The 12901-nt window shown below is 42.7% G+C and overlaps 1 protein-coding gene across 1 annotated transcript in view; it reads left to right on the top strand.

The window, feature by feature from the left end:
- Positions 1 to 12901, top strand: part of TRPM1 (transient receptor potential cation channel subfamily M member 1) — an 80107-nt gene that overhangs the window by 48823 nt on the left and 18383 nt on the right. The window contains exons 17-21 of the mRNA XM_060157038.1: positions 4814 to 4936; positions 5476 to 5607; positions 7659 to 7787; positions 10128 to 10379; positions 11473 to 11647. Coding sequence (XP_060013021.1) covers positions 4814 to 4936; positions 5476 to 5607; positions 7659 to 7787; positions 10128 to 10379; positions 11473 to 11647 — 811 coding nt within the window. The remainder of the gene's footprint in view (positions 1 to 4813; positions 4937 to 5475; positions 5608 to 7658; positions 7788 to 10127; positions 10380 to 11472; positions 11648 to 12901) is intronic.

The following is a 12901-nucleotide window of genomic DNA, read 5'->3' as shown; positions in this document are numbered from 1 at the left end:
ATATATATACACACAATGGAATATTATTATATATACACAGTGTATATTTTATACTTTTATATATATATATACATATATAAAATGGAATATTATTCAGCCATAAAAAAGAACGAAATCTTGCCATTTGCGAGGTGGATGGACCTCAAGGGCATTGTGCTAAGTGAAATAAGTCAGACAGAGAAAGACAAATACATTATGATCTCTTTTACATGTGAAAACTAAAAAAACCAAAAAGCAAGTTCATAGACACAGAGAACAGATTGGTTGTTGACAGAAGCAGGGGTGAGGATGGAGTGGGAGAAATGGGTGAACTGGTTTTTATTTTTTTAGTTTAACTAAATTGAATACTTTATAATAAAAATAACCCACAATGAGATAGCACTACACACCCACTAGAAAAGCTAAAATTAAAAGCCTGACCATACCAAGTGTTGGCAAGCATGTGGAAGAACTATAACTCTTCTATACTGCTGGTGGGAATACGAAATAGTTAAAAAAAGAAAAATTAGTTACCTTCAGTAGCTGATAGGAAATCAATTCATTATCTTGAAAACAGGTACATAAAGGGGAAAGAATCAAGCATTTATCCTGCATTTTCTATATGAACTGAACCACTGGGTAACCACTGAGTAGATGAGGGAAACATCTCTTTGTAAAATTATTCCAGCCAAGAAATGGAAACCAAATGATAGCATTAGAACAGCACCAATTTTCAACCCCAGTGAGTTGATGAATTGACATCAACTGCTGCTAACATCACCAAAAGAGAAATGGTATACTTTTTTTTTTTTTTTTTTGCGGTATGTGGGCCTCTCACCGTTGTGGCCTCTCCCGTTGCGGAGCCCAGGCTCGGGATGCGCAGGCTCAGTGGCCACGGCTCACGGGCCCAGCCGCTCCGCGGCATGTGGGATCTTCCTGGACCGGGGCACAAACCCACGTCCCCTGCATCGGCAGGCGGACTCTCAACCACTGCGCCACCAGGGAAGCCCAAGATAAACGGTATACTTTTTAATGAAAGAACATGCCATCTACAGTCTTGCCATAGGGCTCAAACCTGAGTCTGTTTTTGTTTCATAGATATGTTCATTTGTGTCGTATTTTAGATTCCACGTGTAAGTGATATATTGTATTTGTCTCTGTCTGACTTACTTTGCTTAGTATGATAATCTCTAGGTCCATCCAGGTTGCTGCAAATGGCACTATTTCATTCTTTTTTATGGCTGAGTAGTAGTCCATTGTATATATGTACCACGTCTTCTTCATCTAGTCATCTGTCGATGGACATTTAGGTTGTTTTCATGTCTTGGCTATTGTAAATAGTGCTTCTATGAACATTGGGATGCATGCATCTTTTTGAATTATTGTTTTGTCTGGATATATGCCCAGGAGTGGGATTGCTACATCATATGGCAACTCTATTTTTAGTAACCTTCATACTGAACATATCTACAAAGCAGAAACAGACTCACAGACATAGAGGACAGACTTGTGGTTGCCAAGGGGGAAGGAGGGGTGGGGGAGGGAAGGATTGGGAGTTTGGGATTAGCAGATGCAAACTAGTATATATAGGATGGATAAACAACAAGACCCTACTGTATAGCACAGGGAATTATATTCAATATCCTGTGATAAACCATAATGGAAAAGAATATGAAAAAGAATATATATAACTGAGTCACTTTGCTGTGCAGCAGACATTAAACACGACATTGTAAATCAACCCTACTTCAATAAAATTTACAAAACAGCCTGGGTCTGGTCCAGCCTCTTCATCCAGCTGCCAAGTGGCAGGAGAAAACAAGGGCAGAGGAGCATCCCCAAATCCACTCCGTGATGAAGTCTACAGGTCCAAATGTTCTATCTCTTCAACCCATAAACAACCAGGAAACATATATTTTAAAAAGCAATTTTTAAACATGCCAGAATTTTAAAGAGCAAGATGAAACTATAGAATCTATAGCAGTGCTGTCCAACAGAAATAAAATGCAAGCCACATATGTCACTTTAAATTTTCTAGTTAAGAAAGTAAAATTTTTAATAGTTACAAAAAGTTTTTTAAGTACATTGTAAAAAGTAAAAAGGAAGCAGTTGAAATTAATTTTAATAATATATTTATTTAAACCAGTATATACAAAATATTATCATTTCAACATGTTTTTGAAAGGAAAAAAATCACTAATGAGATAGTCTATATGCTTTTTTTTGTACTAAGTCTTTGAAATCCAGTGGGTATTTTTCTATCATTTCCTTCTTTACCTAATGCTACTTTTAGATATAATGTCTACCCAAAGGTATAAATATTTGTAAACATCAGACTTCCTCCCAAGCATTTTTTTTTTTTTTTTTTTTTTTGCGGTACGCGGGCCTCTCACTGTTGTGGCCTCTCCCGTTGCAGAGCACAGGCTCTGGACGCGCAGGCTCAGCGGCCATGGCTCACGGGCCCAGCCACTCTGCGGCATGTGGGATCTTCCCGGACCGGGACACGAACCCGTGTCCCCTACATCAGCAGGCGGACTCTCAACCACTGCGCCACCAGGGAAGCCCCCTTCCAAGCATTTTTAATTCACAACATAAATATATAATTATTTTAAAGCAGGGATGGTTTGTTCTTTTTTTAATTTAATTCTTTGACTAGGTCATAAAGACATGCACATATTAAAAAATTAAAACTATTTTAAAGTATAAGTGACAAGTCTCCTTCCCAACTCCTGTCCCCCATATGGCTTGTTCTACCCATTGGCAACCACTGATATTTGTTTTTTATGTATATTTCCATATATAAAACTACTATGAATAAATATTCTTTTTTTCCTTTTTTTCATGATGAAGTAAATATTCTTTTTTTTTTCTCCTTTTCACAAGGGTTGGCATCGTTATTGTTTTGTACCTTTCTTTTTCACTTCCTCTGGGACACAGAATATTCCTTCATTCTTACCCGCTTCCCCAGTTCTCCTTCATGGTTGATGGCCACAGTTTATGACCAGTCCCCAGTGAGGCCATGGAGGTCACTCCTGCCTGGGGGTGCTACACTCACTGCCACCATGAGTGCTCTTGGACACATACTGTATCTCACTTATCTGCTGTATAAATGTCCAGAAGGGGAATTGGTGGCCCCGTGGGGATATGCACTTGCAATCTTGATAGCTGTCCCTCTGTGGAGGTGTCCACCTATAGTGTCGGGAATGTCTTGTTTTCCCACAATTCCACCAATACAGTGTGTGAGCAAACATTCCAATCTAATGGTAAAAAATGAGATCTCTGTGTAGTTTCTTTGAATGTCTCTTATTATGAGTGAGGACAAGCACATTTTCCTCTCAGTACAAATGTCCCTAAGTTCACTGCCTTTGCCCATTTTTCTGCTGGGTTGTTAGAATTTTTCTTCTTGACTTCTAGAAGATCCTTTCTAATTAGAAAGATTAGCCCTTTGCCTGTCACATGAGCTGCAAATATGTTTTCCCAGAAGTTATTTTTTACTTTGGTTAAGGCATGTTTTCATTGTGCAGAAGTTTGTGATTTTTTTTTAGTATCAAAGATATTGATCTTTATTTTGATTGCTTCTTGATTTGGGAGCCTAATTAGAAAGGCCTTCTCCTACTCTCCATTTATGAAAGAATTTTCATGTGGTGATTGTTAGTTGTTTTATCTTCTGTCTGTGCCCCCTCCCTTTCTTTTCTTTCACAAAATATTTGAGCTAGATGCAATTTATTCTGGTGTATGTGTGAGATATGAATCCAACCTAATTATTTTCTAGATGATCACCCAGTTTCTCAATACAGTTTATTAAATAGTCATCTCTACTCCTCCCATTGGAGGTGGTGTTTGTATCACAAATTAATTGCCTATGTGTAGTTGAATCTTTTTCTGGACCTTCCATTCTGCTCTATTGTTTGGTCTCTTCGTGCACCTGTACCACTTTGTTTTAATTATTGGTGCTTTATAATATAATTTTTAGTATATGGTAGAAATAACCCTTTTGTGTTACTCTTTTTTTTTGAGATTTTTTTTTGATGTGGATCATTTTTAAAGTCTTTATTGAATTTGTTACAATATTGCTTCTCTTTTATGTTTTGGTTTCTTGGCCGTGAGGCATGTGGGATCTTAGCTCCCCAACCAGAGATCAAACCCACACCCCCTGCATTGGAAGGTGAAGTCTTAACCACTGGACAGCCAGGGAAGTCCCCCTTTTGTGTTATTCTTAATAATGGATTGCTGAGGGAAAACTTTAAAAAATTAGCATTGAACATTGGGGACAGAGTTCCGTATTGGAGACACACTGCATGGCACTGACAAAAATGTCAAGGGTTTCCATCTATGAGCTAGGCCATCCTTTTGCTGTCTAGGCAGAGCCCAAGTAAGTCCTACATTCATGAGTCACGTTTGTCTTCCAACTCTTGGTCCATATATTCACATTTACATCTAAGTTATTCCTATATAAAATATTTTTGGTCTACTTCACTAGAGGTATCATTTCATTTATTTATTTATTTTTACTTACTATATTTTACTTTAAAAAATTGCCTGCTTTGAAACGCTATTGCTAGATCTTCGCTTTTTAAGTCAGGATTCCACACAATACTGCTTGCTGTTCATCTAGAAAAATCTGGTGGATGATCTTAAATTTCTCAGTGTCTGCAATTCTATCAACATAGCAAACAGAATAAGCCACAGACCGTCAGAGCAGAGATAGACCTGTTCCAGGGCTGCTAGATTACTGATTAATGCTGAAGATCATAATTAAAAATTTTTTGCCTATACTGGGAAAATTTTTAAGAATTACCATAGCTTAAAAATCCACTTTTCTCATCATATCTAGGTTATCATGGGGATTCTTCTCCCCCCTACCATCTTGTTTTTGGAATTTCGCACCTGTGATGACTTCTCATATCAAACATCCAAGGAAAATGAAGACGGCAAAGAAAAAGAGGAGGAGAATATGGTCAGTGATACCCTTGATTCTAAAAGTATCCATCAACTCTCATTTTCAAAATAGTTGTGATTTCTCTCACTGTGAATTTAGAAACTGCAAGAATTGGGGACATTTTTATAATCCTTGATTTTTTTTTAACATCTTTATTGGAGTATAATTGCTTTACAATGGTGTGTTAGTTTCTGCTGTATAACAAAGTGAATCAGCTATACATATACATATATCCCCATATCTCCTCCCTCTTGCGTGTCCCTCCCACCCCCCCATCCCACCCCTCTAGGTGGTCACAAAGCACCGAGCTGATCTCCCTGTGCCATGCAGCAGCTTCCCACTATCTACTTTACATCTGGTAGTGTATATATGCCCATGCCACTCTCTCACTTCATCTCAGCTTACCCTTCCCCTCTCCGTGTCCTCAAGTCCATTCTCTGTGTCTGCGTCTTTTATATCCTTGATTTTTGAGGCACCTGTCTGTTAAATATGGTGCTGGAGTCCAAGGTGTTTCCCATCTGGCAGCCTGCTTGCCACGTGCTCTGCTCTGTTTCCAGGATGCGAATGCAGACACTGCCTCGAGAAAGGGGGACGAGGAGAATGAACAAAAAAAGCAAAGAAGTGTTCCCATCGGGACCAAGATCTGTGAATTCTATAACGCTCCTATTGTCAAGTTCTGGTTTTACACGGTAAGTTCCCCGCCCTTAGCCTTCACCATTTAGCATGTTTTAGACATGTCAGAATCAAGAAAATTGTCAAGGGCTTAAAAAAAGTGTTTTTTTTAAAAAATCAATGGATTAAAATTAATTATGAAAACAGAAGTGGGACTAACTCAGAATCTTCAGCTAAAATTGGATCTAGATAGATATCTTGTCATATATTTATACATAGGAATGTGGCCATCCTAGCCCCAAATACACCATTTCATAAAGCAAAATAGTCATATTCTATTTGCTCAAGATGAAGGATTTTTCAAATGTCTTTAGTAATACAAACTTAGGGAAGTAGAGTTTTATTCCAACAATGAACAAAAATGACTAGTATTTAGAGAGCAAGCTCACAGATGTCATTTTTCAGGAGACTGACGGGGTTACTCAAAAAGTAGGGTTGAACCCAGAGCATGAAGTCCTGGAAGAGAGGAGCAAATCAAGGCATCTCTGCTCTCAAGTGCAGGCCACACTGACCTCGTGACCACACACTCTCCTCCAGCCCCATCAGTGGCCTCTGTCTGGACGGCTCCAACAGAGTGGTGCACCCAGAACAAGAGTGGTCCAGCCTTATGCACGTGGATGGGCAGGAAAAGTGGGGCGAGGAGACTGGAGCAGCTTGGAAGCCTTTGGAGGAAACTGGCTCAGGTGCAGGCCGTCCCAGCAGGGGTGGCAGCATGCTGTGCTTCCTGCAACCACTGCGGTCCGGGGGAGGGACGATATTCACAAAGTCCCAAATGCCAAGCAGCAGCACACACCTGGCACATCCTGACACTGCAGTCCCATTAGTGACTGGATGCGAGCAGGTGATGGGACGTGAGGGGCCAGGTCCAAAGCCATGGGCAGGGTGATGGATGAGGAGGGCAGAAGGCAGAGGCAGAGCTCTGGGGCGTGGCACCCAGCGGGCTGCATGGGGACCCAGGCCAGCTATAGCCTGGACACCCAACCTTTTGGCAGCCACATCTGGCGATACCACCAAAGCCACAGCTGCCCACCTGTTCTGGTCAGAACCAGCTGAGGACCAGGAAGATACCTGGCCTCCACAGATGCGTATGAAGAGGGCGGGGCCAGGGGGCTGATGAGCCTTGGGCGTCTCCCCAGGGCCTCTAAATGCTGCCTCTGGATGTGGGGAGGGGGTCGCACATTTTATAGCTTGCCAGGGGTTCCCAGTGCAGCCCCACTTTGAGAACTCTTGCTCCAATCCTCCTGCAAAGACTAGATAGTGGATACATGGGATGCTACCTGTATCCTGGTAAAACTTAAACAATCAGGAGGGAGGCATCTTTAAAAAAAAAAAAAAAAGGCTGCGAATCACAAATATAGTTGCTAGTATACACCCTCCCCCCACCTACCCAAGACTTCAGAAGGGGCCTGTACCCGTGGTGCGTACAGCTTCAGAGTGAATCAACCTCGGTCATCTTCAGACCACCCTCCCTCCACCTCATAGCTCACTCCCATATCCCTCCTGACTCTACATGCCACAAGGATAGGCACCCTGCTGTGGGCACAGCACATCACAGACATATCAGGGCTGACCGAGGGGCCTCAAGACAGGTGTGTGTACTTGGGAAGACACCTCATTGTCAGCCTCCTCCCTTCGAACCTCCCACATCCGCCAGCAGTGGAAAGGTTCAAGAAGGAAATTTGCAAGTCAGGGAAGAGTCAGTAACATTTTCCAATTTCCAGGAATGTAGAGGGCACACCAGTCAACTACTAAAAGTTTCCCGACTCATCATAATTTCGTGCAACTTTATAATTTCCCCTTGAGGCTGATAGTAGCAACAAATGCATCTTCATTTAGAGAATGGACTGTCAGCGCCCATATTGCACTAAAGTACAAAATGCCTCCCCATCTGCCTCAAAGTCCTCTGCCTGCACTGGTGATGTGAGTGGAAGTTTTCCTCTAAAGGATTCAGTGCATCTGGAAATGAAAATTTGTTTTAGAAGATGTGTCCACTTGTAAATAGGGTTTCGAAGCTTTTTTCAGGCACATGTGACCTCCCCAGACACTGCTCACAGTTTCTGCCTTTCAGATATCTTACCTGGGTTACCTACTGCTGTTCAACTACGTCATCCTGGTGCGGATGGAGCGCTGGCCCTGCCTCCAGGAGTGGATCGTCATCTCCTACATCGTGAGCCTGGCCCTGGAGAAAATTCGGGAGGTGATGCTCCAAAGGCCTGTCCCAGCCCCACCCACCACTGACTTCAATTCAGATGTATCTTCTTTTAAAAAAAAAAAAAATTTTTTTTTTTTTTTTGGCCACAGGGCGTGTAGGATCTTAGTTCCCCAACCAGGGATCGGACCCATGCCCCCTGCAGTGGAAGCACAGAGTCTTAGCCACTGGACCGCCAGGGAAGTCCCCAGATGTAGCTCCTTATTTTAAAAACGTACTGTGCAAATCCCAAGTGCCGTGGAACTTTTCTTTCGAGGTGTCACAATCCCAAGTTGATTCAGTTCCCTTGCTTGAGATTTATACACCTTCTGCTTCCAACTGAATTTGAACTTGGAAATCAAAACACAAGGCAGAATAGATGGTGTTTAGTAATAAAAATAAGTCTGAGTGCCTAGAAAAGCAGCATAAATGCTGCCAGGTACCTGAGATAAACCAATGACTCCAACTGGGTACAAATTTGGGCTCTGTTTTCTCGGAGTTGGAAGTAGAAAGGGAGATGTAGGAGATGACATTTCTCCTGTAACTCAGGACTTTGAACCACACTGTCCTCCCTCCAACCCAGAAGGGGATTCTTGTGCAAGGGGTTTATTAAAGGAGAGCTCCCAGGAGAGCAGAGAGAGGCAACAGGGTGACCAGGTCAGAAGAGGGGACGGGGCTGAGCAAGGTGTGGCTTCATTGGAATTTGTCCCTGGCCTAATCCTGCAGGGAGCTCTGAGTGTATTTAATACTGTAGAGTCTGTCCCACTTTGACCAAAGGGAACAGACTTTTGTACCCACATCAGCTAGCCATCAGCATCTCTGGGAAAGTGGCTGCAATTGCCCAAGGGGGCAGGTGGGAGCCGAACAGCGAGCGGCACCTGCAGCAGATGGGGGCTGGGCGCATCCACCTGGTGGAAGCCTCCAGTGCCTCTGGGCAGGCTGCCAGCGCAACTGCTGCAAACAGAGGGAACAGGATTTTCAAAGAAGTGTTGGAAAAGGACAGACACCATCTCTTGCAGACTGGTGTCACAGGAGACTTGAAACTAACATGTAACTTCAAGAGGGCAGCCCCTGCAGGCTGCAGAGGAAATATGGGCCAGGTCCTTTTCTTTCTAATATCACCTGCAAGTTTTAATTCTTTATATCAGCTTGTAAAGGAAAAGCTTATAGCCAAGAAAAAGTGAACTTGAGAAAGCACACAGCAGAATTTCATATTCTTTCTCCCACTGATAGAGAACCAATATTCTTATTTTGCAATCAGCAGTGACCCTTTCACTGAACTGAAAAATTATCACTGGCAACTTCTTCCCAGGAGAGCTAATTCGAGGCTGTCAGTCTGATGACAGCCCGAGAAACGCAGAGTGCCAAATCTAAAATGTTATAACCCATCTCCTACTACTCCTGTTTCTTTTCTAGCTGGGCTTCACTCAAACTTTGCCCACTTTACAACTGGGATTTCCCAAGTGGCCTGCCGTGCCATCTCTAGGGACACCGTGAGCTCACTGAGCATCAGCCATATACTGACACTGTTCTTTACCCCCAGTTATAGGAAAGAGGGTGGGCGGCCATCAGTCAGAGTGCACAAGTTGTTAAACTAGTGAACGCCTTCTGGGTTGGCCCATAAATAGCCACCACCCCATCCCACCTCTGGAGCCCCCAGAACCTACCCAGAGCCTCAGTAAGTAAAGGGATACCACTTTTAAGACCCCCACCCTGCTGCACGCCATAGCTGCATATGTGGGGCTTGCTCTAAGTGTGCCCGTGCCTGCTGCTTGTTACATATTTTCAGGTTTACTCTGAGGAAGTGTCCCTTTAATCAGTGGTGATTTTGAAAGGGTAAGCTCTCAAGCAGGAGAAAATCAAGTTCAGCTTCCCCCTGACTTCCCATCTCTGAGTTACAAAGCAATTTTGGCTGATAAACATTTCCCATCCCGGTTCTGCCATCTCCCCTGGGTGGACTGCCCCTCTGTGGGACCACACAGGTTTATCTCTGCTCTAGAGTTTTCCTCCTGGACTAACTCTGGAACGTGGGCTCACAGGCAAGTGTCCAGAGAATTAGAAAAGGGATCAAAATGCAGCTACTTTAATTACAGCCAGAGGGACATAATTTAGAAGGCATTTCCTGAGAGTTTGTGAAACCCTGACTCCAGGCATACAGAGGATTTTGTGGAATTTCCCTTTCTAGATATGTTTTTCTGCCTGAGAAGATTAGTACTTAGAAGTCTTGAGCAGGAAAGGGGACCAGATGCCCTGGAATGCCGCTTCAGTCCTAATGCCCCAAGATTCTAAGAAGACAAGTCTTCCAATACCACACTCCCTTGTTTTTTGTTCTTTGGCATTTCTTTATAGATCCTCATGTCAGAGCCTGGTAAACTCAGCCAGAAAATAAAAGTTTGGCTTCAGGAATATTGGAACATCACAGACCTCGTAGCCATTTCCATGTTCATGATTGGAGCCATCCTCCGCCTACAGAAGCAGCCCTACATGGGCTATGGCCGCGTGATCTACTGCGTGGATATCATCTTCTGGTACATCCGTGTCCTGGACATCTTTGGTGTCAACAAGTATCTGGGACCCTACGTGATGATGATCGGAAAGATGGTTAGTCCTGACGCCCCGTGAGTAACTACGGACACCGAGACTGTGGTTAGGACCTGAGGCCAGGCCTCCAGCATGGCTCTGTTGCATTTCATTTGACCTTTCCCTTGCAGTTGGTTTCCTACAGGAAATGTTTTTTGCTTTAAGATGCATAGTTCTTCTACATACCGACAATTTAATTAAATCCAATTGATGAACATGAGGTTGAGGGCCTACTGTAGGTACATGGATTTCTGGCAATAACCCAATACATAACCTCCTAACATGCAGTAGAAGCCAGAGACAAAGGGGGCCCGGGGTCACCCTCCCCGACCCCTACTCCAGACAGTCTTCCAGCTCACGTGCTCTGGCATGGAGTGCACACAGGCAATTCGTGTGATGAGGTCAAGACAAATCCATGGCAACATTTACTCCAGAACAGGCCATAAAATATGAAACTAAAAATGAACCAGCAGATCATCCTTACATCACTTAAAATAGCCCAAGTGTTGGGACTGGTCCCAGAAGAAAGGAAGTCTTCCAAGCTTAGGAATAACTCTTTGTAGGGCAAGTGGTTTTGAGCAAAGGGCTATATGGTTGAGCTAATGCCAGCCAGGGCCCTCATCTTCAGGGATGTTCAAAATTAAGAATTCTATGAGGTCAGTATCCATAGTAACCAGAGCATTTCGCACTGTAACTACTCACTGTTTGTATAATGAATGAATATTAGTATGTGCTCTCAACTCACGATCTCATTACCTCCTTAGATATCTACTGCTCTTACTCCTTAGTTTCCCTCACAAATTCCTATATTTTCCATAATTGTTCCCTTTCTCCATTTGCAGTTGTAGTTACTAGAGGAATTTATTTATGGGTAACAATAGAGGAGAGGAAAGATTGAGAGCATGAGATGAGAATGGCAATGTTCTAGGATAAGGTGTATGCATTGCATGAAGTACAAGAATCAGTAGCCCATGGATGGGATGGAGGGAGGGAAAAGAAGCTTCCTCCATCCTAATTAAGCACTCATAAAGTCTTTGAGGAGCACAGTGTAATGAACCAGGTGAACTTGGCCCATGAGTCAAGACAGTAAGAGGCCCATGTCCTCTCTCCTCAGATGATTGACATGCTGTATTTTGTGGTCATCATGCTGGTGGTGTTGATGAGTTTCGGGGTAGCCCGTCAAGCCATTTTGCATCCAGATGAGGAGCCTTCTTGGAAACTGGCCCGAAACATCTTCTACATGCCCTACTGGATGATCTACGGAGAGGTGTTTGCAGACCAGATAGACCGTAAGACTAGAATTCATAGTAAGATTCTCTTCCCTGCTTCCCAAGGCAGATGATCAGTTCCAAATTAATGGAAGAGCCTGTGTTAATTTGGGAATAAAGTATTTTTTATTCTGCCATAGGCATCAAACTATTTTGTGAAGAAATCAATGCAGATTATGAAATACAGAGTTTTGAGACATCGGTCCTGTCTTCTACTCTGAGAACCACTAACTGGAATTCTGAGTCTTACATCCCTTGAGCATGTCCTACACATGAATGTAGTCCCAATGCCAACATCCTAATTTTTCTTCAACCTGAATCTTTTTCTGCCCTGAGATAGAGCTGGTAGTGTTATTTCAGTCAAATGAGATAGTGACTACTGCCATGTGTCATCCTCTTCTTCAAGCTTCAAAACCCATTTTCCACATAGCTATCCATTTCCTCTTCACTGCTGGAGTGATATTTTTGTATTATCAACAGTATTCTGGATGTTAGCAGAGGAAATGAGCTGCAATCCTGCATGGATTTCTGGGGAATGCAGGCCCCAGCTCTGCCCAGGCTGAGCTGGTAGGTCACAGTGTCTCTTGTGTTGTAGGGAAGTGAAGTTCAAATGCTCTTATGCTATTTCACCCAGACAGTTACAGCATCACCAATGAACGAGCATCTTCAGACCTATTTTCATGTTAGTACCAATATCTTAATTTGCATGTTGTGCTCTGTCAAAAAGCACCAGGTACAATAGCATGGCTGCTGCTTCCAGTAGAAGCAGAAGCTTCTTGAGAATAGAAGGTTCTGAACATCCTTGCCTTGTAGGAAATGCAGGGTTGTTTGGTATATCTCCACTAAGTGAGACTGATAACCAGTTGCACAATGCCTTCTACCTACTGGCTTTCATCACGTGATTCAGAACACATCCTTATCATGAGTATCTCAGGGTCAATTAGTGAATGTGTTTGTAGCTTGGTAAACCAGAACGTAAAAATCTAATTTGGTTTCAAAGGAATATTAGCTTCAGTAAACATACATAAATGCTAAAAGTCCCTGGATCCAGACGTAAGTTGTAATATTTTTATTTTTTTTATTAAATTGGGTAACAAGAGAAGATGAAGAGGCAAACTTGAGGCTATTTTCAGTAACACCGTGAAATGTAGGTTTTCAATTCTTGGTCTGATTATTTCATAATAATTTTTTATTTATTTGTGCTTATGATGTGTTTGTGTTGGGATACAGGGAATGCTTGATTGGTCAACCTACATGTTAAAATGATCATCTGTT

This window comes from Lagenorhynchus albirostris, chromosome 1 (assembly GCF_949774975.1).
Source record: "Lagenorhynchus albirostris chromosome 1, mLagAlb1.1, whole genome shotgun sequence".
Classification (NCBI taxonomy): domain Eukaryota; kingdom Metazoa; phylum Chordata; class Mammalia; order Artiodactyla; family Delphinidae; genus Lagenorhynchus; species Lagenorhynchus albirostris.
The sequence above is the reverse complement of the archived record's forward strand: the minus strand, read 5'-3'. Positions and strand labels throughout refer to the sequence as shown.